This window comes from Sphaeramia orbicularis, chromosome 6 (assembly GCF_902148855.1).
Source record: "Sphaeramia orbicularis chromosome 6, fSphaOr1.1, whole genome shotgun sequence".
Lineage (NCBI taxonomy): Eukaryota > Metazoa > Chordata > Actinopteri > Kurtiformes > Apogonidae > Sphaeramia > Sphaeramia orbicularis.
In genome coordinates this window covers 3467702-3495006 of record NC_043962.1, presented here as the reverse complement: position 1 = coordinate 3495006, position 27305 = coordinate 3467702, and the positions used below count along the sequence as shown (strand labels likewise).

The window sequence follows — 27305 nt, the reverse complement described above, 5'->3', positions numbered from 1 at the left end:
TGATGTCACGTCGCTTATTTTCCTTGGACGGCGGCGGCGGCGCTCATCCAACCCCCGGCGATATGAGCTGTGGCCTCTCGCGTCAATCAGACCGACCGCAGACTCGCTCCTGGTGAAGGCTCGTATTCCTGCAGCACTTCCACGAAAAAACAACCGTTTAAGATCTGCACACCGCTACAGCTGCAGACCGAAACGACGCAGCGACTGAACCTCCGAAACCAAAACCAGACCGGCACCATGCAACCACTGAACCTCCGACAAAACGCAACCACTGAACCTCCGACAAAACGCAACCACTGAACCTCCGACAAAACGCAACCACTGAACCTCCGACAAGACGCAACCACTGAACCTCCGACAAAACGCAACCACTGAACCTCCGACAAAACGCAACCACTGAACCTCCGACAAAACGCAATGACTGAACCTGCAACAAAATGCAACGACCCAACCTCTGACAAAACGCAACGACTGATTCTCCAAGACCAGGCCGACAAGACGCAATAACCAAACCTATGTCAAGACGCAAAGATTGAACCTCCAACAAAGACGCAATGACTGAACATCAGACAAAGACGCGACAACACAACCTCCGAAAATACACAATGACTGATCGTCCAACAAAGACACAATGACTGAACCTCTGCCAAGACTCGATCGGACCTCCAACACGACACAATGACCGATCCTACGAAAAGACGCAATGACCGAACCTCCAAAACCAGACCAGGACCATGGAAACGACCACCACTGTTAATGAGTTAATTAATTAATATAACTCATAATAAACTCACAGCTTTGACTGAAACGACCATAAACCAAAGTGTTTTCAACTGTTTCTCATTCATTTCAACGGGACGACGCCTTGAAAACACTCAAATCCACATCTGGTTCTGATCGTTGTGGTTTTGTTGAAGCTCCAGGTCCAGGATGAACCAGGTCGCATCAGATCAGATCAGATCAGATCGTGGTTTCGGGGAATAAACCGGACCTTCGTTGCAGATTCATTCGCATCGTCCTGTCGTTCTTTGTGCTGCCGAGGGCGATCGAAGTAATTTGGACAAAGAGCAGAGAACTGTTGAACAAACAAAAGAACCCAGCCTTCAGCTCCTGTTCCTAAAGACTCTCACAGATTGATTGTTGTCGGGGGAGGCCGATGTGCAGCGTAGACAAGCCCATCGCAGCTCCGCGGGGAGACTATCACGCCATTTCCTAAATTACAAATTGACAAAGAGGGCGGAGGCTGTCGGACCTGTCTGAGGACTTCCCAGATAATTGAACTCAAGTCACCGCCATCATCCTGTCATTGGACTTCCTCCACCTCAGCAGGTTCCACACCAGTCCGCTTTCATCCGAAAACAACGCCCGGGTAACTGGGTTTTCATTGAACTACTGAGTCCAGTTAGACCAGGGCTCTCAAACTCCTGTTCTTCCAGGTTCCACATTCAGCCTGATTTGATCTCAGGTGGACCGGACCAGTCAAATAAGAACAGAAGAACTTATAAATAATGACAAGTACAATTTTTTTTGTCTTTGTTTTAGTACAAAGAAAAAAAAAAACATAATTAAGAAAATGCTTACTTTTATAAACTATCCAAACAAAAAAGATGTGAATAACCTGAAAAAACTGAAATTTCTTAAGAAAAATAAGTGTAATTTTAACAATCTTCTGCCTCCACTTCTCATTAGTCCATGTGCATTCTGGATCAGATCTACAAAGACACTAAACACTGAGGAACAGGAAGAAAAGAGTTCAAACTGGACTGAATTTAATACAGACATTTCAGGTTGTTCACATTTGGTCAGGTTCTTCACATTTTATTGGTACAGGAGAGTTTGGAAATGTCAATATTTTCAGAATTTAATGTGATTTTTTTACACTAAAACAAAGAAAAAAATTTGAAGTTGTTAATTCAAGATTTTTTTTTGCTTAATTCAAGATTTTTTTGGTTAATGCAAGATTTTTGGCTAGATTAAATTTTTTTTTTTTTTTTACTTAATTGAAGATCTTTATTTATTTATTTATTTTGCTTGAATCAACATTTTTTTCCTTAATTCAACCTGAACTTTTTTTTTTTTTTTTTTTTGCTTAATTCAAGACTGTGGAATTTTTGACTTCACAAAAACATCCCACGGGCCAGACTGGAACCTTTGGCGGGCTGCATTTGGCCCCCGGGACGCATGTTTGAGACCCCTGATTTAGACTAAAATGATGTGTTTGAAGTGAATAAAGGAATACTTCCACTCCACAAACAGATCAAACTAAGGCTTTCTCCTTTTGTGCAGTAATCTACACCTGGATTTACTGCCTCTGTCCACAATAATATACATTATATAGACTAAATGTCCTCGAACATTAATGTTTATTTGCAACATAGTATAGAAAACTATTACATCATCAAAAACAATTTAATCTTAGCGAAAAAAATGTCTCCGGTTTGAATGTCTGGGGTCACCAGAAATTTGTGATGTTAAAATGGGGTCACGAGCCAAAAAAGGTTGGGAACCACTGCACTAAGTCTATACTAACTAAATAAACTGATAAAAGTGCAATGAAAGTTTTTATTTTCCACATATTTTTCTAAATATATAAATGTCATATATGTATCCATTAAAACTGAAAATGTAAAACATTTACAAAATCTTTTCAAACCCCATTAATCTCATTTTCAGTGTCTACATGAGTCCATTTTTTAACTTCAATTAAAAAAAAAAAACTCCAATAAAAGGTCCATTGTGTCCATTTACCAACAGTGACATTAAATCTGTGACAAATGTTAATGATCAAACATATCTGTAATAAAACCATGTTCCTCCACTGAAACTGACACTGAAACACAACAGAAGCCTTTCCTCCCTAAAACTACAAGTCCCAACATGTCAGGAGTTAAACCAGGGCTCTCAAGCTCATTTTCTTTCAGGTTCCACATTCAGCCTGATTTGATCTGCAGTGGGCCGGACCAGTCAAATAATAACAGAATAAACTAAAAAAAATAATGACAACTCCAAAGTTTGGTCTTTGTTTTAGAGCAAGAAAAACCCAAAAACAATTAAATTATGAAAATACTTACTTTTATAAACTATCCAAAAAAAAGTGAATAACCTGAAAAAACTGAAATTTCTTAAGAAAATTTTGTGCAATTTTAATAATATTCTTCCTCCACTTCTCATTTGTCCATGTGCATTCTGGATCAGATCTACAAAGACACGAAACACTGAGGAACAGGAAGAAAAGAGTTCAAACTGGACTGAATTTAATACAGACATTTCAGGTCGGTCACATTTGTTCAGGTCAGTCACATTTTATTGGTACAGGAGAGTTTCTAAATGTAAATATTTCCATATTTTAATGTAATTTTTTGCACTAAAACAAAGAAAAAGACTGAAGTTTGTATAATGTATAGGCATAGTGTAATATTATTTTTCTCACATCAAAGCAAGAAGAAAATACCGAGTCATTCTTTTTTGTAGGTTATTATGCTGTTATTTTACTTGAGATCATATCGGTCTATATGTGGCTGTGGAAGTTTTTGCACTTTGTAAATTTATCCCACTGGTTGGACTGGAACCTTTGGCGGGCCACATTTGGACCCCGGGCCGATGTTTGAGACCCCTGAGTTAAACAGATAAAATTAGAATTAAAGGTCGGAATGATCTCGGAGGAAATGTGGTGAGCTCCTAAAACGGCCCGTGAACACAGTGTCTGTGCAGCTCTTTAAGTCTATTGTCAAAGCCTAAAAACATCACTAACAGACTGAAGCTGATGCATAAACCCAGCTGCTGTTTTCTGTCCCATTAGCGCTGAGTCCAGTCCTCCCATCCGGCCTCTTAAGGCATCGAGCTGCTATTGATCTGACAACGACAAAAACAAATGAGGGTTTTGTCTTTTTCAGCAGGTTTTCAGGAGGAGGAGGATGAAATGGATTGACTGACGCTGAAGTCGGACTAAACGCAGACTAAATAAGGCTCTGAAGAGTCATTTCATCACAGACAAATACCAACTTCAGATCCACAATAAGTAAAAGAGAACAACTAAAGGCCAATTTGTCCTGATTCTGGGTGATTTTCACTACAAAAAACACAAAATACAGAGGATAATGTCATAACAAATGGTGATAAATCACTTAAGAACGGTTAAATCAGTGGTTCCCAACCTTTTTTGGCTTGCGACCCCATTTTAACATCACAAATTTCAGGCGACCCCAGACATTCAAATAGAGACTTTTTTTTTTTGCTAAAATTAATTTGTTTTTGATCATGTAATAGTTTGCTATACTATGTAGCAAAGAAACGTTAATTTTAGGCAACATTTAGGCTATATAACAGTGATTTTCAACCTTGGGGTCAGGACCCCACATGGGGTCGCCTGGAATTCAAATGGGGTCGCCTGAAATTTCTAGTAATTGATAAAAAATTAAAACTTACTAATAAAAATTTACATTATATAGCCTACATGATGCCTAAAATTAACGTTTATTTGCAACATAGTATAGCAAACTATTACACGATCAAAAACAAATTAATTTTAGCCCAAAAAAATGTCTCAGTTTTGAATGTCTGGGGTCGCCAGAAATTTGTGATGTTAAAATGGGGTCACGAGCCAAAAAAGGTTGGGAACGGCTGCATTATGATGTACATTTTTATTAGTAAGTTTTAATTTTTTATCAATTACTAGAAATTTCAGGCAACCCCATTTGAATTCCAGGTGACCCCACGGTTGAAAAACACTGTGTTAAATAGAGAACAAGTGTTCAGAGAACGCAAACCTCCTTCATAAAAAACAGTCCCCCCCCCCCCCCCCCCCCCCCCCGGGGGAGACAGAGCTTTTTCCATCGCAGTTCCAACCCTCTGGAACTCCCTCCCACCTCCTCTCCAACACTGCTCTGACCCCAACACCTTTAAATCGCTTTTAAAAACTCACTTATTTCAATTGTTTTTAATGTTTAATCTAATGTTTAACTGTTTTATATTCGTATACCTGCCTTTGCACCTGCTTTTAATCTGTTTTTAATATGCCTGGTTTCTGTTTTTATCTGCTCCATGTAAAGTGTCTTTGAGTTCTATGAAAAGTGCTATACAAATAAAATATATTATTATTATTATTATTATTATTATTATTAATAATAATAATAATAAAAAATCAATTGCATTGTTTTTTCATGCCTAATTAGGAATAAAGACACTCAGGAATAAAATCTGGGCTAAGGTTCTTATAACTCATGCATGAAAGGGTTAAGGCCCAAAAGCATGAGTTGGTCACCTTCAGGACCAGGCCTCAGATACAGGAACAAAAATAGGCCAAAGTCAGAGACAGACAGCAAAAGATGTCTTATGATTTCAACAAGAATGTCTGCTAAGCAACTGTATTTCCCTCGCATTAGCGCACACAAAGGAGGCCTTTCTTCAGCAGGAATCCACTGTTTGTGAAAGGGTCGACTCCGAGCCTCTGGAAACAATCGGCCTGATCGAGTTCCCACGCTGATAGCACCGCGTTTGTGCCATCCGAATAGTTGGGTGGGGTCATGAAGGGTCTGCCCGATTCAGACGACGTGTCATTATCTCCTGGATCCGACAGATGTTTGTGACGACGCGCAGAAACGTTCAAGCGGAGGGTTTGTCGGTGGTGCGGGTTAACCCTGGGTGAGCTGAGAACAGGCCCACGCCGTCTGTCGGTCGCTCTACGCTGTCGGATCGCCGCTGCCAACCAGCTGTTCCACACACAGCTGAACATCTGCACCGCAAACATCTGTCCACTCTGAGCACAAATCTGTCATTAAAGCTGACGCTGTGGGTCAGCCTTTCTCACAAACCCAGAGAGAAGACAAAGCCCAGAGGTTTCCACGAGGTTCAGTCTGAGAAACACAGATCCCACAGTCCACAAGAAACATGGCATTTATTTAGACAGAAACAGAAGAATAAACTAAAACCAAACTAAGACGTCCTACTATAATGATTCCCATATCAGTGTTTGAAGGATGAGGTTTGATGGATAAGAACAGTTCGACTCCCTGGTTTTCACAGTAAATCCAAACCAACTGCACAAACTATTAGTTCAACAAACAATAAAGACAAAACACAGTTCAACAGGTGGTTAGTTTAGTCTGAAAAACATGTTAACTTCAGGTTTGTCAGGTCTTATAAAATAAAAATAGCATTATTTTTATAAAATTGACAATTTCAGACTGTTTTACAAAGTTATTATGTATATTTCTTTAATTATCATATTGATAATATATTGTCTAGTACATATTGTACAAATTGCTGTTCTGTGTCTTAATAGAGAGTTTTAGTATGTCTATTTGGTATATATATTCAGAGCTATATGTTTGTTTGTATATTTAGAGCTTTATATGTGTATACATTTATATATTTTTTATTTTCTGTTATTGATAATTTCTTTCCTGATACTTTTTATTCTACTTGAATGGAGCGACTGTAACACCCAATAATTTCCCCCTGGCATTAATAAAGTATTCAGATTCCGATGTAAAGGTATTTACAGTCTAAAAAAGGATCCTGACGATCAAAAGTAATGGGTTATTATATGAAAACAATAACATAATAGTTGAATATTTCTTAAGTGGCTCAGATTTTCAGTTCATGTCTCAAAATAATAAGAATCTTTCTCAGTTTTGGTCTATTTTTGTCGGTGGGAGTCAACAGTTTCAGTTCTAACAGTTTAAAGGTGTTTTGGGTCTAGTTTAGTCCTAATCACACTGGAATAAAACCAATAAACACAAACTGTGCAGACGGTAAAAAGGGTTAACCAGATCAAATTCAACTGGTTGAATGTTTACGGTGAATGTTTGCAGGTTGACTCTGGATCATTTTGTCGTGTCGTTCATGGTTTCTTTTGCCATTGTGCTTAAATTGGATTCATAGTGACCTCAAAGTCTTCAGTGTAACCTGGTCAAACTTAGACAAACCCTGGTGTTAATGCCAGTTCAAACCCCAGAGCACAGGTTCATCCACCCCATGATGCACTTCACAGATTAGAGTTCATCACTTTCATATCAGCTGTGTCACAGAGTTAGAGCTGCAGACGCTTTTCATGCAGGACGTGAAGCTCAAAGACACAGTTAGTGGTTAAATAAGATCAGAACCAGGTTCTGGTCTTGGATTGTCCCTCACCTCCCAAAAGGCCGAGTCCATGGAGGAACCAGAGCCGGATCTGAGACGGGGAGCGTTCGGCTGTAGCACTACAGCGTAACCGCCATGACTACATGCACGCCAAAGGGCTTAATATAGTGCATGAGTCACCTTCACAAACGGCACACAACGGCATCAAACACCAGAAAAACACAGAAAAACTCCACCAAACCCCATCAAACACCAGAGAAACACCAAAAAAACACCAAAAAAAAACCCCACCAAACCCGGACATGGACTATGGAGACCAGGGGCTTTCAGAAACACGCCTCTCCTCTGGAAAATGAACATCGCACCAACACACGTCTGAGTCTTCTACTGTTGGAGACGGTGGCCCTGAGGGTCAAAACATGACGACTTTTCACAAAACACTAACCTTTTATAAAACAAGACCTTCCAGACACAACAGCTCACAAACCATGACGACATCATAAAAACATGACATGCACACACTTTGAAACCCTCAGGCTGACTTATCACACACACTACTGCCCCCAGTGGCCTGACTTATCAGTGCATGTCTAAGTTTTTGGAAAAGACGGACGGACGACCAACTGATGACAACAGCCTAGAGCCAGTGTGGCCGAGGGTAACAGTAACCTCAGAGAACACAAGATTGGACTGAACCAAAAAAAACCAAGACTTCAGAAAATACGACTTTTCAGATGATACAACATTCTGCAAAGTCTGACACTATCTGACAAAACAATAACTTCAACAACATTAAAGTTACACTAAAACGACACTAATAACATTAAAAATGACACTAAAATGACAGTAAAAATTAAACTAAAATAACATTACAGTTACACTGAAAAGACATTAAAATAACACCAAAATGACACTAACATTTACATTTTTTCCACCTAATCTCTGACTTGCGTTGTGTTTGGTTTCTACATGTTTGGTGTACATTTTGGATGGTAAATCCGGAGTTAATGTTGGGGAAACCCTTATATAAACCCTTATCTAAACTCTGAGACAGACGTCGTCCACATCCACGGACGTGGTCCAGGACGTGGACGGCGTCTTCATCTCATCTTCCGTCCTTCAGCTCAACATCACGTATTATTTCTGTTCATCGTCGGTGCCGTCGGCGTGCAGACGCTGGGCTGAACAGGCAGTAAATCTGCTCTGATTGCTTTTGGCAGAGGCATTGTTGTCAAAACAATGTCCAAACATGTGCTGCCTCCGTCTCCCAGAATTCCTCTGATAATGGCTCTTTTTTCTGGCTGCGTTTCCTCTTTCATTCTCTGTTTCAATGTGAAGCGTTTTGGCGTCTCTGACTTCATTCATCCTCCTCTTCTCACCTCAACGTTCAGCTCTTTTGATCATTTCAAAGCCAGGAGTGCATATTACTACGACTGCACCCGCCGCCGCCGCCGTGTTCCCCTCAGCGCCGCTTTGCAGAGTCAATAGCAGCTAATGAGGCCGTCGATAAGCGAAAACCACAATGCAAATTGAATAAACTGAGATAAGGAGTCTTGTAACATCCACTGACTGACATGATGATGCCGTATTGTCTGAGAGTGAAAAAGCTTTTGAGTTTTTTGTTCTTTTGCTGTGATTGAAGGTGGAGCAGGACGGGTGACGGGGGTCGGCTCGGCAAATCCTTCTTTTTAGGCAGCACTCACTTCATTTTTCTTTTTTGCATAAATGTTTCTCTTTGCAAATGCGTTGTGCGATAACCATTATGGATAAGTGGTATTCTCCGAGCGCAGGTGTCAAGCAGCAGTAAAGCGTTTGATGAATGGCCGGGCCAGGTGTTGTGCTGTTGGGGTGGAATTCCTCTGTGATTCATCAGAACTGCCTTTGTCTGACACAGCTGACAGGCAGCAGATAAGACCACAAACTCCACAACGCCGGCCTCTGACGCTTCATCTGCAACCACTGCAGCGGGTTTTATTTCATTAGAGTGTTGGGTCATGTTTATTAAGACCCAAGTGTGATCTGTGCAGATTAGAGCACAGCCAGGAGTCATTTTAACATCTACTATAGAAGGAAAACCATCCTGACAATCACAAATAATGGGTTATTATATCAAAACAATGACTTAATGGTTTGATGTCTTAAGTGGCTCAACATTTTCAGTTTTGGTCTATTTTTGGACAGTGGGAGGCAATTCAACGGTTCAGTTCTAACAGTTTAAAAGTGTTTTTGTTCAGTCATGTTTATTTAGTTAATTGGACAAAAGTGTGTAAGTCTAATGATTTAGATGAAGAAAAAAAGGATCCTGACAATCAAAAATAATGGGTTATTATATGAAAACAATAACTTCATGGTTTAACATTCCTTAAGTGGCTCAAATTTTCAGTTCATGTCTCAAATTAATAAGAAACTTTCTCAGTTTTGGTCTATTTTTGGACGGTGGGAGGGATTAGACTTCAGTTCTGACAGTTTAAAGGTGTTTTGGGTCTAGGTTAGTCCTAATCACACTGGAATAAAACCAATAAGCACCAATAAACACTAACTGTGCAGACGCAAAAAAGGATTAACCAGATCAAATGCATAAATGTCATTAGTTCATTTACTTTGCAGGTTGACTCTGGATATTCAGCGATGCTTCGTTTTAACGTCTGTGAGTGTAGATTATGGAAGAAAAAAGTTCCTGACAATGAAAAACAATGACTTACTGTCTCTCTTAACAGCTTAATATCCCTTAACTGAGACAATAAATATCAAATTTTGAGTTTGTCTCAAAATAATAATTTTGGTTTCTTTTGTTCCTTTTTTGAACAGTGGGAGGGATTGGATGTTTGTTAGTTCAGATCATAACTGATGATAATAATAATAATAATAATAATATCAAAAACCCCTCTTTGATATCTGTTGGTGAAATTGTGGGGCTCACTTAGGGAACCACACCCACATATTCTGGACGTGTCCTCAGATCAGACCTTTCTGGGATGATAGATTTGTCGCTGTGAACACAGTTTTCAACCAAACATTTTCTAAAGATTTTAAGTTTGCTATTTTAGGTGTAATCCCAGAAAGTTTAGAGGGAAATAACTGAAAATACCTCTTGCAAATTTTACTATCAGCAGCCATTAAATGCATCTCTGTCAAGTGGTCGAAACCTGAACCTCCCACATATAACATTTGGATTGAGAAAGTGAAGGAGATCTATCAGATGGAGCAAATTACATCTGTACTAAGAATTCAGGGAGAGCAATTTACAAAGAGATGGAGTCCCATGATTAAGCTTTTAATGCAATAAGCATTCACAAGTGGTTGTATACATGTGTGTTATTTATACATACATATTTGTGTGCATGTGTGTGTGTGTATATATATATATATATATATATATTTATTTATTTATTTATTTATTTATTTAGTCATTCTTGTTTCATTTGTGATTCATTGTAATCAATATCTACTGTAGATATAGATTTTTTTTGTTGTTGTTGTTTTTTTTCCATGTGTGCCATATGGGGATGTGTGATTATATATGCCAGTGTATGTAAAATATCTTATATATTTGGATGAGCAAAACCAAATAAAAATGAAGTTTAAAAAAAAAAAAAAACTCTTCAGTGAAGTTGTCGACTGCTGGTTCATGGAAGAATTAGAAGGAAAAAAAAAGGTTGGAGTTTATTTTTTTAGGCTGTTTTCCACTAAAAATCTGAGAAGGAACTACAGCTGTCAGACAGAAGTGGTGGATAAGAACTTCAATATTTACTCTCAAGCTGCAGAAAATACTGGAAATACTGCTGTGAAGTCCAAGAACCACAGATCTGACTTTCTATCTGCACAGAAAGAGGCTCTCCTGTCGGTAAAGGCTGGTTTTGTGAGGGCGGCAGCTTCTTTCAACCATGAAAAAGTAAAACACCAAGTCTTCTATTGTACTGGAGAGTTTACATTCACAGACTGAACAATACAGTTTGAGTCATCGATGGATAACAAGCATTAAAAGGAGTTTTATCTTCTCAAAACCATGGAGGTCGATGTTCACTCCTGCCTGATTGTGTGGCTTTGTGACCTGTCGGTTACACCCTCAAGACAAACCCTCACCTTTAAACCTGCCTCTTTGTTCTGTTTCTGCTTCGTTTGTTCATTTGGTTCAAAAACAGCGCTCACACTTCAGCTTTTCATCAGTTTGATTCAGTACAAAAACGTGGCCATGCATATTTTTAGGTTCTTTAACCCTTAAAGACCCAAACATCCACCATCGACCAAAAGCATCTACTGATCTAAACTGTTTCATACCTGTCGATCCACTAATCCTATCAATACATGTAAATAATCGGTGTAAAATACAGTTCTTCATCTTTTCATGGTCATCAGATATGACCATATTTGGACATTCAGAGGCTCCGTAGTTACCGTGGAAACATCATCATCTTTTGCAACATTGATTCACCAGTAAAACCCATGGAGTTGGATCAATGACAGCGGATGGACACACTGGGTTTTATAATAAGTAACAAATAAAATGAATAAAAAACTACAAAATAATAAATAATGTGATAAGAATGAGAAAAACAATAACAACAATAAAATAGAAGAATAGTAGAAGCAACAAACTGAACAAAAACAGCCGAAGTGATCAATAAAATGAGCCAAAATCAACAATAAATCAATTAAATAATAAGTGACATGAACAAAATACAACACAAACTGAAAAAAATGATACAGTAGGTGTTAAAATGAACAAAAACAGATAAAAAAAAAACAAACAAGTAAAATGAATAAAAGTAAACAAAATGAATTTTAAAAAAAATAAACAAAAGTGAAGTTGTAGACGCTTGTTTCTATGTTCAGTTAATGATATACTTGGCTGAAAAAATCTTCAATTTTCTCTTTTTATATAATAACCTTTGACTTTACTCTGAGCTTTAATGAACATTGACACAATCAGTGAATTAAATATAAAAAATACAGTATTTACACTGAAAAGTGCAAACTGCAGAGAATAATATTCTAATAAATGGTGATAAATCAGTTGAGAAAAGGTTAAAATTAGAGAAAATTTCATTTAAGAGCTGCCATTAAAGTATCTCTGGGTCTTTATGGGTTCAGTCTAAGAACTAAAGGGTCTGGACACACTGGACTCAACCTCCAAACTCAGATACAGACTGGAAAAAGAGTGAACACTACAAACTACAATGAGCCGACGCAGTGGGAGGGATTGGACTTTAAACCGTTCTGACTGAAAATACACGGAAATATGTGTTAAAACTGGTAGTGAATAGTATTAGCATCATAATGAAGCAAAATACATAAAACTGTTTTAATACAAACAGATGAAAGTGTCTGCATCATAAACCTGATGTGAACAAAACAGAAAAAAATACAGAAGAAATAATAATAAAGAATCAATGTATAAAAAGAAAAGGGAAAGAGTGAAAGAAAATGAGAAAAGAACAAGAAAAGTGAAAAGAAAAAGGGGTGAGAAGATCGAGATAAAATAAGAGAAAATAACCAAAAATAAATAAAAAGAGGAAAAACAACAAAATAAACTGAAAAATGTGAAAAAAATAAATTACATATAATATGAATTTAAAGAAAAACCCAATTCTTCTGGTTTTAAATGATGAGGAAAAAATAAGGAAGAGGATAAAGAAAAGGTAAACGTAGAGGATAAAATGTGTTCAAACACGACTGTGGAACGTGGGGAAACCCGGTACTTCCTGTTTGACGGCGGTCCAGGTGAGGGTTCTTACCTGGAGTTGTAACGGGCTGAGTCCGGCCGCCGCCGCCGCCGCCATCGTGGACGGAATGAACTGCATGGGGTAGTTTTCACCTGCGGAAAAACACAACAACAACAACAGGTGAGGACGGACGCCGAACACGCCACGCCATCTGTGGCCCCGCCCCCAGATGTGACAAACACAACCAATCAGAAAATACGACTTTTCAGAAAATACGACTTTTGAGATGACACATTTAGTATAGTCTGACAAAACAATAACTTCTAAGAAAACAATCTATTTCATCAAAGACGCACACAATGACTTTTCATAAAGCATGACTTTTCAGAAGACGTGACAGTTCACTAAACCGTAACCGTTCAGAAAACCACATTTCACAAAACCAAAATACCAAAACAGAATGAATTCCAGAAAACATAAAAGCTCATAAACCACAGTATCATAACGCAATAAATTCAGAAAACATACTATTTGACCAAACAAAGAAAACATGACTTTTCAGAAAATACGACTTTTCAGATGACACATTTTATGAGGTCTGACGCCATCGGACAAAACAATGACTTCTAAGAAAACAATGTCTTTCATGAAAGACTCACACTATGACTTTCCATTAAACACGACTTTTTCGAAGACGTGACATTTCACTAAACCGTCAGAAACTGTTCAGAAAACCAGATTTCACAACTTTCCACAAAACACGATTTTGCACCAAAACACAATGACCTTTCAGAACATGCAACAGATCGCAAACCATGACGACTTCAGCAAAACAATAACTTCAGAAAACACTAAATATTACAAAACATTACACTTTTGCAAACACAGTGAATTTTCAGCAAATTGAACTTACATTTCGACACCGTGTCACAAAACAAGTGGTTCCAGGCACAACAAACCCCGCCCCTCACACGTTTGGCATCGATCCAGCTGATGTCATCATGTCTATGCATGTGTTTATGTCATCAGACACATTTACCCATTATAAGTAAATGGGGGGAAAAAAAGATTTTAAAAATTCATAAAAAATTTGAACTTTGACCTACTTTTCCCAAAATGTAACCACTTCTATTCAGGTTCACTGGCAATCTATAAACCCAGTATGATAGGAATTCAACCAATAGTTTTGCTGCTAAAGTGTAAACAAACAAAGAAACAAACCAACCAAAAACAACAGCCCGTGTGGGGAAATAAGGACTTTTTAGAAAAACAACGGATCTCACAAAGACTCACACAATGAAACACAACTTTTCATAAAACTAAATATTTTTGCATCTGTGGAAAAACACAACAACAACAACACATGTTGAGAACAGGTGAGCATGGACACCAACCACACCACACCACACCACGCCATGCCATGCCACGCCACCGCCCCTTCACCTTCACCATCACCCCCCTGTGGCCCCGCCCCCCTGTGTGGCCCCGCCCCCCTGTGTGCCCCCCCCCCGTCTTTATTCATTCCATGCCTGACACAAAGAGCGTTTTATTCAGAGGTTGACAACGCTCACAGAGACCCGGACGCCGCAGGTCTGGTCTGGCGCCGTCTCCTCGGGCCGTCCTCATACATTGACATGGCGGACCCCCACCGTCGCCCCTAAAAGCCTTTCTGTGTCCGAGCCTTGGTCGAGCGCAGACTAAGGCCAGAGGAGAGTGAATAATAATGGCTTTTTAATCCCTTTATGGAGGCCGGCGCTGACGGCGGCCTTGTGGGAGCACGTGCTCACACAGCGCGAACAAACATGGAGTTGAGTGTTTGAAGTAGGAGGCTTCGCCGGCCGCCACCTGGAGGAATGTACGGAGGAAAGGAATGTGTGAAGGACGAGAAGGAGAGGCTGAAAGCAGGTGGTGACACGGTCCTGAAGCCAGAACAAGCAGAAGAAGAAGGACACGGTGCGTCGGCGTGGGAGGAGACGGCGCTCCACGGCCTCCTATAAGAGGCTGAGTACAATCCAAACACATCCTGTTTATGCAGATGAGGAGAAACACACACACACACACACACACACACACACAGCCTTGGAAACACTTTATCATTTATGACAAATGAACACAAACAATCACAAATGAACTTTGCGTGGACAACAGGGACATGTGTATGTGCTTTAAAGCACAGGTGTCCAACATACGGCCTGTGGACCAAAACCAGCCACCAAAAGGTCCAGTCCGGTCCAGTCCATTACGGGAAATTAAACTGAAGAGTTTAACAACATATGGTGTTAAACTCATGTTAGTTCAGGTTCCACATTCAGACCAATATGATCTAAAGTGGATCAGAACCAGTCAAATAATAATAACACAATGACATATAAATAATGACAAATTTATCTTTAAGTAGGGCTGTGTATCAGCACGAATCTGGTGACACAATACAAATCACAATACTAGGATCATGATACTGTTAAAAAGGCAATTTTTTTGTTTGTTTCTTTTTTTTAAATGATTATTTCCTTGAAGAATTGAATTACATCAGTAATCTGCACAAATACTAAACACATTTTTATTTGATCCCAACAGGATCTAATGTTATATCACAAAATGTTCCTGTGTTCAAACTGGAATTCTGTTTTACAGACATTCCAGTTTTAGATCCTGTTCAAATGTTCAGATTCTATTAGTTCACAACTAACATCAGAACAGGATTGGAGTTCAATCCCAACAAAGGAACGAACATTATTAAATAAAAGTGTTAAATAAAATATAAACAAAAAAGAAAAACAAAAATGAACCTCCACAATATCTGCATTTGAATAAATACCTAAAAATATCGATACAGTACTTTTTAGTATCAATACAGTATTGTGAAATGAAATATTGCGATATTTTGCAGAACCGATATTTTCTTACACCCCTATCTTGAAGTGTAAATAAGTATAATAAATTAAAAATGTTGATATTTACAAACTATCCTTTCATATGAAACGTAAATAACCTGAACAAATATGAACAACCTGAAATGTCTTAAGAGAAATAAGCGTAATTTCAATATTGTTTTGTTCTTTCTCACATTTTTGTTCATTTTTCAGCATATTTTATTCTTATTTTTTTTCTCAGGCTTGTTGATTTTTTTTTTTGTTTGTTTATTTCTGTTCTTTCTGTTCATGTTTCCCAAATTTTTGACCATTTTTGACATCATTTATAGGTTATTATGTTATTATTTTACTGGCCCGTGTGATTGAAACGAAAAATGTGACTAACCTGAACGAATATGAACAACCTGAAGTGTCTTAATATAAATCAGTATAATTGTACCAATATTCTGCCTGTTATTAAATGTTTAGTGTATTTGCAGATCCACTGTGATCTGTAAGTTATAATGTACGTCTGGAAATGATCAACTGAGACAGAATATTCGTAAAATTACACTTATTTTCCTTCAGACATTTCAGGTTGTTCATGTTATTCAGATTTTTAAGGAAATGTTGTCGATGTAAACACTTTCATCATGTAATTGTACTTTCTTCACAGATTTTTTCTGGTTCTGATCCACTTTAGATCATATTGTGTTGTATGTGGAACCTGAACTAAAATGAGTTTGACCTCTTATACGTACAGGTGAAGCCCCGCCCCTTCCAGCTGTGTCCAATGGGATCTAATTTCAGTCAATGACAACAGACGAGTACTGTTTGGATCCTGTTGAGTTATTCCATCATTTACTCATATGATGTTTGTTAGTTTAACTGTTAAACTCTGGTGCAGAATATTGGTCCAGTTACACTTCTTTCTCTTAACCCTTACAGACCCAAACATCCACCTTTAACCAGAACCATCTACTGATCTGAACTGTTTAATACCTGTTGATCCACTAATCCTATTAATACATGTAAATAATTGGTGTAAAATGCAGTTCTTCATCTTTTCATGGTCATCACATATGACTCATTTGGACGTTCAGAGGCTCTGTAGTTACCATGAAAACACAGTCATCTTCTACAACATTGATTCACCAGTAAAACCCATGGAGTTGGATCAATGACAGTGGATGGACACACTGGGTTTTACATTCAGTTATGTGATATTTTTGCAGAAAAAGTCACTTTTCCTCAGTTTTCTCTGCTTCTGATATATTCTTCAATTTTAATCTGAGTTTCAATGAACATCTACATGATCAATAATTAATTATAGGAAAATGCCCGATATAGACTTTTAAAAAATTCAAAATATAGAGGATAATGTATAACATACAGTGATAAATCACTTAAGAAAGGATAAATAGAGAGAAAGATTCCTTTGGGAACTGACACAAAAGTAGCCCTGGGTCTGTATGGGTTAAAATATTTCACGTTATTCACATTTTTTGTTAAAGAACAGTTTGTTAATGGTTTAACTTTTTCACACTAAAAGAGACTGTTGTCATTATTTATAGGCTATTGTGTTATTATTTGACTGGTTCTGATTCACTTTAGATCATATTTGTCTGAATGTGGAACCTGAACTAAAATGACCATTGATTGTTAATAGTAATAGTAACTTTTGCATTTCACAATTTCATCCCCAGGGCCGGATTGGACCTTCTGGTGGTCCAGTTCTGGCCCACGGGCCGCATGTTTGACACCTATGAGCTAAAGCATCATGTTAAATTCATTTACTACTGAAGCTAAAACTGCTGTTTATGTTGGTATCAAGGTTATTATCATTAATGAAAACTAACAAAATGACGAAAACTAGAATTGTAAAACCATTTTCGTTAACTGAAATAAATAAAAAGTATAATTAAAAGAAAAAAATGATAACTAACTGAAACTGTATTGTGTGTTTACAAAACTAACTAAAATGTATAAAAATTCTAGATAAAATTCCCTTTGTTTTCATCTTTGTCAATGTCGGACTGATATGAAATCAATTTATTTCGCTCGAGCAATTTTATCCAGCGGCACCATATGATATTTAAGGGTCTGTCACTTGTGGTTTCCAGTCGTCTTCTGGTCCCCACTCTACCTGGAAACATGGAGACTAAAGTTGGGAGAAAGCAGCAGAGTCCTGTCTGGGATTTATTTGAATACGACAGAGAAGAAGAGAAAAGATATTAACCCTTTCATGCACTGTGGTCACTACAGTGGACAGTTCTTCTCCAGCTGTTCTCTTGTATATTCATAGGTTTTGTTGTTTTAGTTCCATATGAGCCAACACAGTGGACACTTATGCAACATCCCATAATACACTGCAATTCATACCATTACTATAACTTTGCTGTTCTTGATAAACCTGATCTGCAGTAACATGTTTAAATGTAAATCAGTTATTTGTTAGACAAAAAGAGTTGTTTTTTGCATATTATGAGGTAATAACTAGCATTAGAGTATGTTAAAATGTGAGAAAACATCAAATTAGCAGCCTTAAAAATGTTTTTATTTCATTGTCTTCATTTTACTTTCTGATATTGGGTGTTAAATACATATTTCTTTACTTAAAAAATTAAATGCATGGACATTTTTGTAACTCCATGAAAAAAAAAAACTCGATCGCAATTTTTTTCTTTTTTTATGCCTAAGGAGGTATAAAAACACTCCAGAAAAAAAAATCTTGACTAAGGTTCTCATAATTCATGCATGAAAGGGTTAAAAAAACTAAAACTAAACTAAAACCACAGGGTGGGGAAGCAAAATTTACAATGAACATTTAGTTGTTTTTTCTCAGCAGGCACTACGTCAATTGTTTTGAACCCAAACATATACTGATGTCATAATCATACCTAACACTATTATCCATACCTTTTCAGAAACTTTTGCCCATATGAGTAATCAGGAAAGCAAACGTCATAGAGTGTGTGATTTGCTGAATGCACTCGTCACACCAAAGGAGATTTCAAAAATAGTTGGAGTGTCCATAAAGACTGTTTATAACGAAAAGAAGAGAATGACTATGAGCAAAACTATTACCAGAAAGTCTGGAAGATACTATTAAAGAAGAATGGGAGAAGTTGTCACCCCAATATTTGAGGAACACTTGCACAAGTTTCAGGAAGCGTGTGAAGGCAGTTATTGAGAAAGAAGGAGGACACATAGAATAAAAACATTTTCTATTATGGACATTTTCTTGTGGCAAATAAATTCTCATGACTTTCAATAAACTAATTGGTCATACACTGTCTTTCAATCCCTGCCTCAAAATATTGTACATTTTGCTTCCCCACCCTGTAAGTATTTACAAAATAACAAAAACTAATAAAAACTATCAAACCTGCTCTAAAAACTAATTAAAACTAACTGAATTAGAGAAAAAAAGTCAAAACTAAATAAAACTAAACTACAATGAAAAATCCAAAACTATTAGAACCTTGGTCGGTATCAACTGAAAAAGAACTGAATTTATCCTAAAATGATATTGATAAATATGTTTGTAAATTATAATTTTTTTTATATAATTTTACTTTTTTACACTAAAACAAAAAGAAAAATTTGCAGTTGTCATTATTTATAAGTTATTGTGTTATTATTTTATTGGTTCTGATCCACTTTGGATCATACTGGTCTGAATGTGGAACCTGAACTAAAATGAATTTAACACCATCGTTTGTTAAAATAGCAGTAATTTTTGCATTTGACAAATTCATCCCCAGGGCCGGATCGGACCCTTTGGAGGGCCGGTTTTGGCATGTTTGACACCCCTGAATTAAAGCCTCAGGTCCAGAACTGGGTCCAGATGTCCGTCCATGTCCCTGAATGGACGGTCCAGTATGAACGGTCCAGTATGAACCCACAGCGCCGTCTGTGAGCGGGTCGACTGTTTCTCAAAGTCCGAACAAAACCCAGGACATGTTCCACAGTCTGTGAGAAAGTGTGAAATTCCATGTTGCAGATGTGTTGAGCAACGGACATGCTTTCAACACGCCATAAAAGAGACATTCCAGTCCTGTGTGTGTCCAATGTATTGTTCCTGACGTGAACAAGCAGGCCTTGTAAATGTGTCCAGAACATTCCTCACCTGACACACCTCATTAACATACACTGAGTGTGTGTTCCACCACAAGCAACAGCAGGAAAAAAGAGGCGCTGCTGCTCTTTCAATTGACGAGAACACCGTCTAAGGGGGGGGGGGGGGGGGGGGCAGTGTGTGTTTATGTGTGTGTGTGTGTGTGTGTGTGTGGGGGGGGGGGGGGGGGGGGGGGCTGTTTATCCAGTCCTAATGTATTTTCTCAGCCTGGGCCTGGGTGTGTAATGTGCTCTGGATGCATGGCGTCGGTGTGTTACCTGGTTTGTAGGACATGCCCGGGGGGAACAGGAAGCCCTGCTGAGCGGCAGCGGCGGCGGCGGCCAGAGAGCGCTGGTCGTGAGGGAACACAGGGATCATCAGGGGGGGCATGTGACCCTGGACCTGTGGACCAAAACCCCACGTTATAGGACAACCAACACGAGACATTAAACACACACACACACCATCAGAGCATCAGAATAGGAGAGGAGAGGAGAGAAGAGAAGAGAAGAGAAGAGAAGAGAAGAGGAGAGGAGAGGAGAGGAGAGGAGAGGAGAGGAGAGGAGAGGAGAGGAGAGGAGAGGAGAGGAGAGGAGAGGAGAGGAGAGGAGAGGAGAGGAGAGAAGAGAAGAGAAGAGAAGAGAAGAGAAGAGAAGAGAAGAGAAGAGAAGAGAAGAGAAGAGAAGAGAAGAGAAGAGAAGAGAAGAGAAGAGAACAGAATGGAAAAGTATAGAAAAGAACAGAAGAGAAAAGTATAGAATAGAATAGAATAGAATAGATCTTCATTGTCATTGTTACAGGAACAATGAAAATCTGTTAACCAGCAAACAATTGTTTGAAAAAGAATATAAAAATGTCACACAAAATACGACATTTTCAGTCTAAAAGCAGAGCTAAGCTAACAGAGCTAAGCTAACAGAGCTATAATGTAAACTATCAGTTGCGTACATCATACAGTAGATTTTTGTGTTTTTCTTGTTTTGTTGGCTACATATTCAGGGCTCGTGACTGCGACTGAATTACGGTCGCATGCACCTGAGAATTTCGGTAGTGCGACTGTTTTTGAGATTACGATCGCACGGTGTGCCAATAAAAAAATGAGCGAAAATTAATACGTGCGCCTAGAATAATGGCTGCAGAAGTAACTCGTCAGCTGAAAATAAACAAGCTCCATGCCCCGCTGACTGAAGCGGAAAATCTAGTCCCCGCCCCCTCGCGTGCGCAGGCGGCATAAACAAAGGGATCAAATAACTCCACCGACGTTTGAAACAATCTCCCGCCAAACCCGGTTAGTAGCGCTGGTGTTGTTCCAAGTATTTTCCCATGACATAATGTATCCTGCAAGTCAGATGATCATGTTGCGCGAATCAACTTGCTACACGATCAGCTGACCGTAACCAGCGAATCGAGGGGCTAATGAATAAACAACAAGCGGTATCCAGACGTGTACATGATTCGTCAAAAGTTTACTAAGGGGCACCAGGTCAAGGAGACCTGACTTCAGGCGTGGTGTAGACCACAGTGACTAAGGGCCTTTAGGCCATGAAATAAAAAAGTTGGTTGTTGCAAATAATGGTGTGATTCGTCTTTCTTCTCCAAGAACCAACTAAAGTATATACCACACATAGACAATTGTTTTGCACCTGTGTCAATGTAAGCTTTTTCTTTCATACTCTATTCAAATACTTTATTCTAGGTTGTTAACATTGCTTAAATACATATAGGAATATTACTTGGTATGGCCAAGAGTTTTGCTTGTTCTCCAAATTTTTTATATAATAGTGGTGCGCCTAGATTTTAGCCTGTGCTCCTAACTTTTTAGGGTTAGGAGCACACTGCTCCTAGGTCAAAAAGTTAATTTTGAGCCCTGATATTTATGGTTAAAATTGAATCTCCATTGTTCCTTCCACATATTTATCACCACAAGACTAACAAACAAAAATTTAACTGATCACATGACCTCTACACAACAGGAAGTCCGCCATTTTGGATTTTATTCCATTTTTGGACCATTTACTCACGTTGCATTTGATCAAACTCCTCCTACGTACTTTGTTCAATCGAGATTTGTTCAGTTTCGTCTACAGACGACGGTGATCGAAATGTACTTAAATACTGCACAAAATTTAAATGCCATCACCATGACGATGCGTCAAATTTAATTATTATTTTTTTAATCAATGCTTTTTTTTTTCGGTCATTCACCATTATAAACAAAATGGCAACAACTCACAGCTGATTTCATCCAACCTGCTCCATATTTGATATGTTTCTTCGGACCCTTCCCTGAACACATCCACATATAAATATTGAGGCTGTTGTCATGGCAACAGAACAAATTCTAAGCTTTATCCGTGAAATATCAAGTGGTTATACTTTCAATGTACTTTATCCAATGGGAGGTCATAACTCCAACATACTTTACCTGATGTTTCTCAAATTTTCATGCTGAATTAAAGTACTATTGCAAGCGTTGCCATGACAACGACGACGATTCATTATAAAACAGAAAGTCCTTATAATTCTGTCATACTTCATCTGATTGATGAATTATGGACAAGATCTGAACACATCTACATATCTGTAACTGTATGTAATACCTTTAATTTACTGTTATATTTGTCTCCACTCGTTGTTTGTAAAGTTCACAAACAGAAGAAAAGTCAACAGAGGATTAATTTAAATAAAAAGACAGAGATGAAGAAATAATGGAGGCCAAGAGGGAAAAGCAGAAGAAAATGAGCAGAAGGAAAAGAAAAAAGGCCAAGTTCAGATAAACAGAACAAAACCAAACCAAACCAAACCAGAATTAAACGTTACAGAACAGACACTGGATGACAAATAAAGATGTACATTAGTGTAAAACAAAATGCCTTTAAAGCGGCTCGGAGGAAAACCACCGGCTTTCATGTCAGGCTTGAAAGACTCTTAAATCCTCGTCTTCATCCGAGTTCAGACGCTCAGACCAGCATCCGATGAGAGCGAATCAAAGATGAGCCTCAGGGAATCTATTAAGCCTCGACGCTCGCCTTTATTCTGCATTTGTCTGTTTTTCACGGACTCGACGAAAGATGAGCTGACTTTACACAAACTACATGGACATGCTTCAAAATGCACCACAAACAACAGTAAATGAACAAAACACATGCAGGCGTGTTGTATTCTAGTCTTTACGGTTTATCATCTTCACACTCTCACCCAAAACACTCCCAAATATTCCACTGTTTTAGAACAGATTAAAAAAACTGGTGAATGTTCTGCCTCTGGGTTTGAGAAATGTTCTGAAGGGTTTATTCAAACCCTTTTATAACCCACAGAACCGAACCTCCAGAGCATATCTGTACATTATTACAGCTGTAGTCATTTTATGCAGCATTTTTATATTATATACATCAATATAACTATTATATCCCAAAGTTTAATAATATGTGTAAGTCCATACAAACTAAATATACTGATAAAAAGTGCAGTGAAATTCTTTATTTCCTACATATTTTTTTTAAATATATAAATGTCACAGGTGAATCCCTCACAATATAAAATGTAAAAAAAGATGCACAAAATCCTTTCAAACCACATTAAACTTATTTTAAGTGTCTACATGAGATGATTTTTGAGATAAAGTCATTTTTACAATTTCTAACTCCAATAAAATATCTATTATGTCCATTTTTCATGTGCATCAGAATGAAATATTTCCAGCAATGACATTAAATCTGTAAGTGTCACATACTAATGAACAAACGAATGTTTAATAAAACCATGTTCACGCACTAAAAGTGACACTGAAACACAACAGAAGTGTTTACGCCCAAAAACTACAAGCTCCAGGACAATGAGGTCACTTCCTGTTGTCTGGTCGACAGGAACTGGCCTGGATTACAATGGTTTGGTCTGGATTAGACTGGTTTGGTCTGGATTAGCCTGGTTCGGTCTGGATTAGACTGGTTTGTCCTGGATTACAATAGTTTGGTCTGGATTAGACCGGATTGTCCTGAATTAGACTGGATTGGTCTGGATTAGTCTGGTTTGGTCTGGGTTAGACCGGACTGTCCTGAATTAGACTGGATTGGTCTGGATTAGTCTGGTTTGGTCTGGGTTAGACTGGATTGTCCTGAATTAGACTGGATTGGTCTGGATTAGTCTGGTTTGGTCTGGGTTAGACTGGATTGTCCTGAATTAGACTGGATTGGTCTGGATTAGTCTGGTTTGGTCTGGGTTAGACTGGATTGTCCTGAATTAGACTGGATTGTCCTGAATTAGACTGGATTGGTCTGGATTAGACTGGTTTGGTCTGGGTTAGACCGTTTTGGTTGAGTTGGTTTAAACCCATCAGTGGGAACGTTGGGACGTTGTGGAACGACAACAGTTTTTCTTCAATAAACTCCATCTGTCGGACTGGGTTCTAGATACGACTCCAGGTGGTTAACGAAGGGTTAAAATGACTCAGACTAGTGCTAAATCACTAAATCACTACATCCTGTGTTGGTCTTGTTTTTGTCTTGTCCTTCACTGTCTTAAATTTTCGTGTTTCCTGGTTCTTTTCGCAGCTGATTCCGTCTATAATCCTTCTGTTTGAGTTAACTCCTTGAAAACATGTCACTGCTTCATCTCTGCTTCCTCCTGAACTGATCAGTGTGTGAAACATGCTGCTGATACCATTTCTGTTCATGTATTGATAAATCATTTACGCGTGCTTGCACTGGGTCAGATTTGTGCTGTATTTATTCATGCTCTTTGAACTTTCCAACCACACACACATACATGTCCCACAGGACGGTGTTCAGCGCTGCATCCACGCACAGCAAAACTGGAACCTGACAACATGCTGATTGTGTACATTTGGACTCTAATGATGAAATGTCCCAGCAGGCTTTGGGAGGAGGGGGGGGGGGGGGGGGGGTTGAGAGGTTGGGGGGGGGGGGGTCTGGAGTGATTAATGAATGGGTAGTAAAGGAGATGAATGGGTGGAGGTGCATTGAATGGAGGTGAGGAGGGAAATGTGGAGAGTAAACAGAAGAAGGACGAGACCGGAGACGACGTGGAAGAAAAAGGTAAAGAAAAGGGTTAAAGTAGGACCAGAAAGTCCAGACTAAACCTGACAATGGCACCGATGTGAAGAAAAAAAAGCAGAAAACAGATGAAATGTTTGGAATATTTGGACGAAGGTGTGAAATGGCAGGAACATACCGATAAGATTCCAGATATGATACGGATGCAATCGCAGTTATCCTTCAGCGCTGTTCACTCAAGGATTTTATTTAACACTTTTGTCAAGACACAAAGTAAAACCTGTAAATAACTGTTTCTGCAGAGGAAACCTGATCTAACATGTCAGATCTGAACGTTACAGCCTCTGCAACAGATTCAATCTGTGGGAGGAAATACAGGAGCTAACAACAGCAAAAACAAAAGTTACATTTTTAACCTAAAATGTTGGGTTCAGGGTTTGGTTCCAGAGGATTTTTCATCCATTTGGACCTGATCCATGTCCAGATCTAAAATAGGGGCCGATTCGTCCAAATTTCACAGATTTTTCATATTTTAGAATCATAATAATAATAAAAATAGTTCCAATGTCCCTGTATGCAAGGTTCTAATAGTTCTGGATTTTTCATTATAGTTTAGTTTTATTTAATTTTGACTTTTTTTTTCTCTAATTCAGTTAGTTTTAATTAGTTTTTAGACCAAGTTTGCTCATTTTTATTAGTTTTTATTTTCTAAATACTTAGTTTTAGTTTAGTTTTAGTTTCTTTATATCTTTTCTCTTCTTCTCTGTCGTTGTATTCAAATAAATCCCAGACAGACTGCTTTCTCCCAACTTTAGTCTCCATGTTTCCAGAAGACGACTAAACGACAAGTGAACACAAGTGATGGACCGGCAAGTGTCGTACGGTGACGGCAGAGAAAATTGCTAGAGGGAAATAAATCGATTTTATATCAATCCGACGTTGACAAAGACGAAAACCAAGGGAATTTTATCGGAATTTTTATACGTTTTAGTTAGTTTTGTAAACACACAATACAGTTTCAGTTAGTTATCTTTTTTTTCTTTTAATTATAGTTTTTATTTATTTCAGTTAATGAAAATGTTTTTACAATTGTAGTTTTCGTCATTTCGTTAGTTTTCGTTAACGATAATAACCTTGCCTGTATGTCAGCGTCATGTTCTATCTGAATGTGTGAGGTTGTCAGGTTCTGTCTCTGTGTTCCAGTCCTGTGGTCTGGATGCACATCAACCTAACTATAGAAGTGGGCGGGACTTTCACTGGAGGAGAACTGAACTAATCCAATCAAAGTCCATGTATGACTTCTATCTGTGATCATTAGGAACTATTTTGATATCTGTAACTATTTACATGTTCTAAACCATCCAAATATGGACCATTAGAAGGAAAGACACATTTATAATTATTCAAAAATTCCTCAAAAAACCTAAAATCTCGCTTTATACAATATTTTGACTATAATGATTTATCACACCTAATGAACGAACCTGGAGAGAAATAGCTCCACCCTCTGCATTTCCACATATCTATTTTACATACATGGACTTTTCTTTTTTTTCGTCTACCTTGTGAATGGACTCTTTTACTCATACTCATATTCCCACTGAATGTAACCTTTGAACCGCCATGTTCGTAAGATGTTATTATGTACTGTTGCAAAAAACTAAATCAATAAACACCTTGGTTTAAAAAAAAAAAAAAAAAGTCTAAAATCTAAATTTCTCAAAACTGTGAACAAACTTTGTAGACATTGTTCCAAGGAAGATAGAGAAAAGATTTTAAATGAATCCGACCAGTAGTTTTAGTAGAGAAGATGTTTGAAGAAATTGCTAATAAATATAACGACGACAAAGACGACAACGAGAAGATGTTTGAAGAAATTGCTAACAAATGTAACGAAGACAACGATGGGAAGATGTTTGAAAAAATTGCTAATAAATACGACAGCGAGAAGATGTTTGAAGAAATTGCTAATAAATATAACGACGATGAAGATGACGACGAAGACAATGAGAAGATGTTTGAAGAAATTGTTAATAAATATAGCGATGACGACAAGATGATGTTTGAAGAAATTGCTAACAAATATATGACGAAGACGACGACAAAGATGGACGAAGACGACAAAGGAGACGACGATGAGAAGATGTTTGAAGAGATTACGAACAATTCTAACAAAGACGACGATGAAGATGACGAAGATGATGACGACGAAGACGATGACGAAGACAACGAACAAAGACGATGACGAAGACGACACCGGACGCAGCCATTGGCCGGTGAGCTAAACATCAGGAACTGTCAATCATGTATGTCAGGTGACTGTTGATCTGCCTTCCATTGGTTCAGATGTTCAGTGCAGATAAAAGCGTCCAAATGAAGCGCCTGGACGGTGGTTTCACTGAAGGACGACCCCCCCCGCTGTCAGTAACCGGTCCGTGTTGCGTTTGTCCGACACGTATCTACACACTGAGGGTCTGCGATGTTCTCAGGTGAAGAAGTGATTTAGTGAATGAACCATCGCATTCCTCCAACAGGCCAACGCCGCCAAGTGGCCTCGATGCCCCCGCCCACCGCCGCC

The 27305-nt window shown here is 38.3% G+C and overlaps 1 protein-coding gene across 3 annotated transcripts in view; it reads right to left on the bottom strand.

Moving 5' to 3' along the window:
• The window catches only part of LOC115421220 (transcription factor SOX-6-like), a 171832-nt gene that overhangs the window by 42060 nt on the left and 102467 nt on the right, over window positions 1-27305 (bottom strand). For all 3 annotated transcript variants that reach the window (XM_030137004.1, XM_030137006.1, XM_030137005.1), the window contains exons 8-9: window positions 19994-20117; window positions 12816-12895 (exon numbers count right to left, since the gene is read on the bottom strand). In XM_030137004.1, coding sequence (XP_029992864.1) covers window positions 12816-12895; window positions 19994-20117 — 204 coding nt within the window. The remainder of the gene's footprint in view (window positions 1-12815; window positions 12896-19993; window positions 20118-27305) is intronic.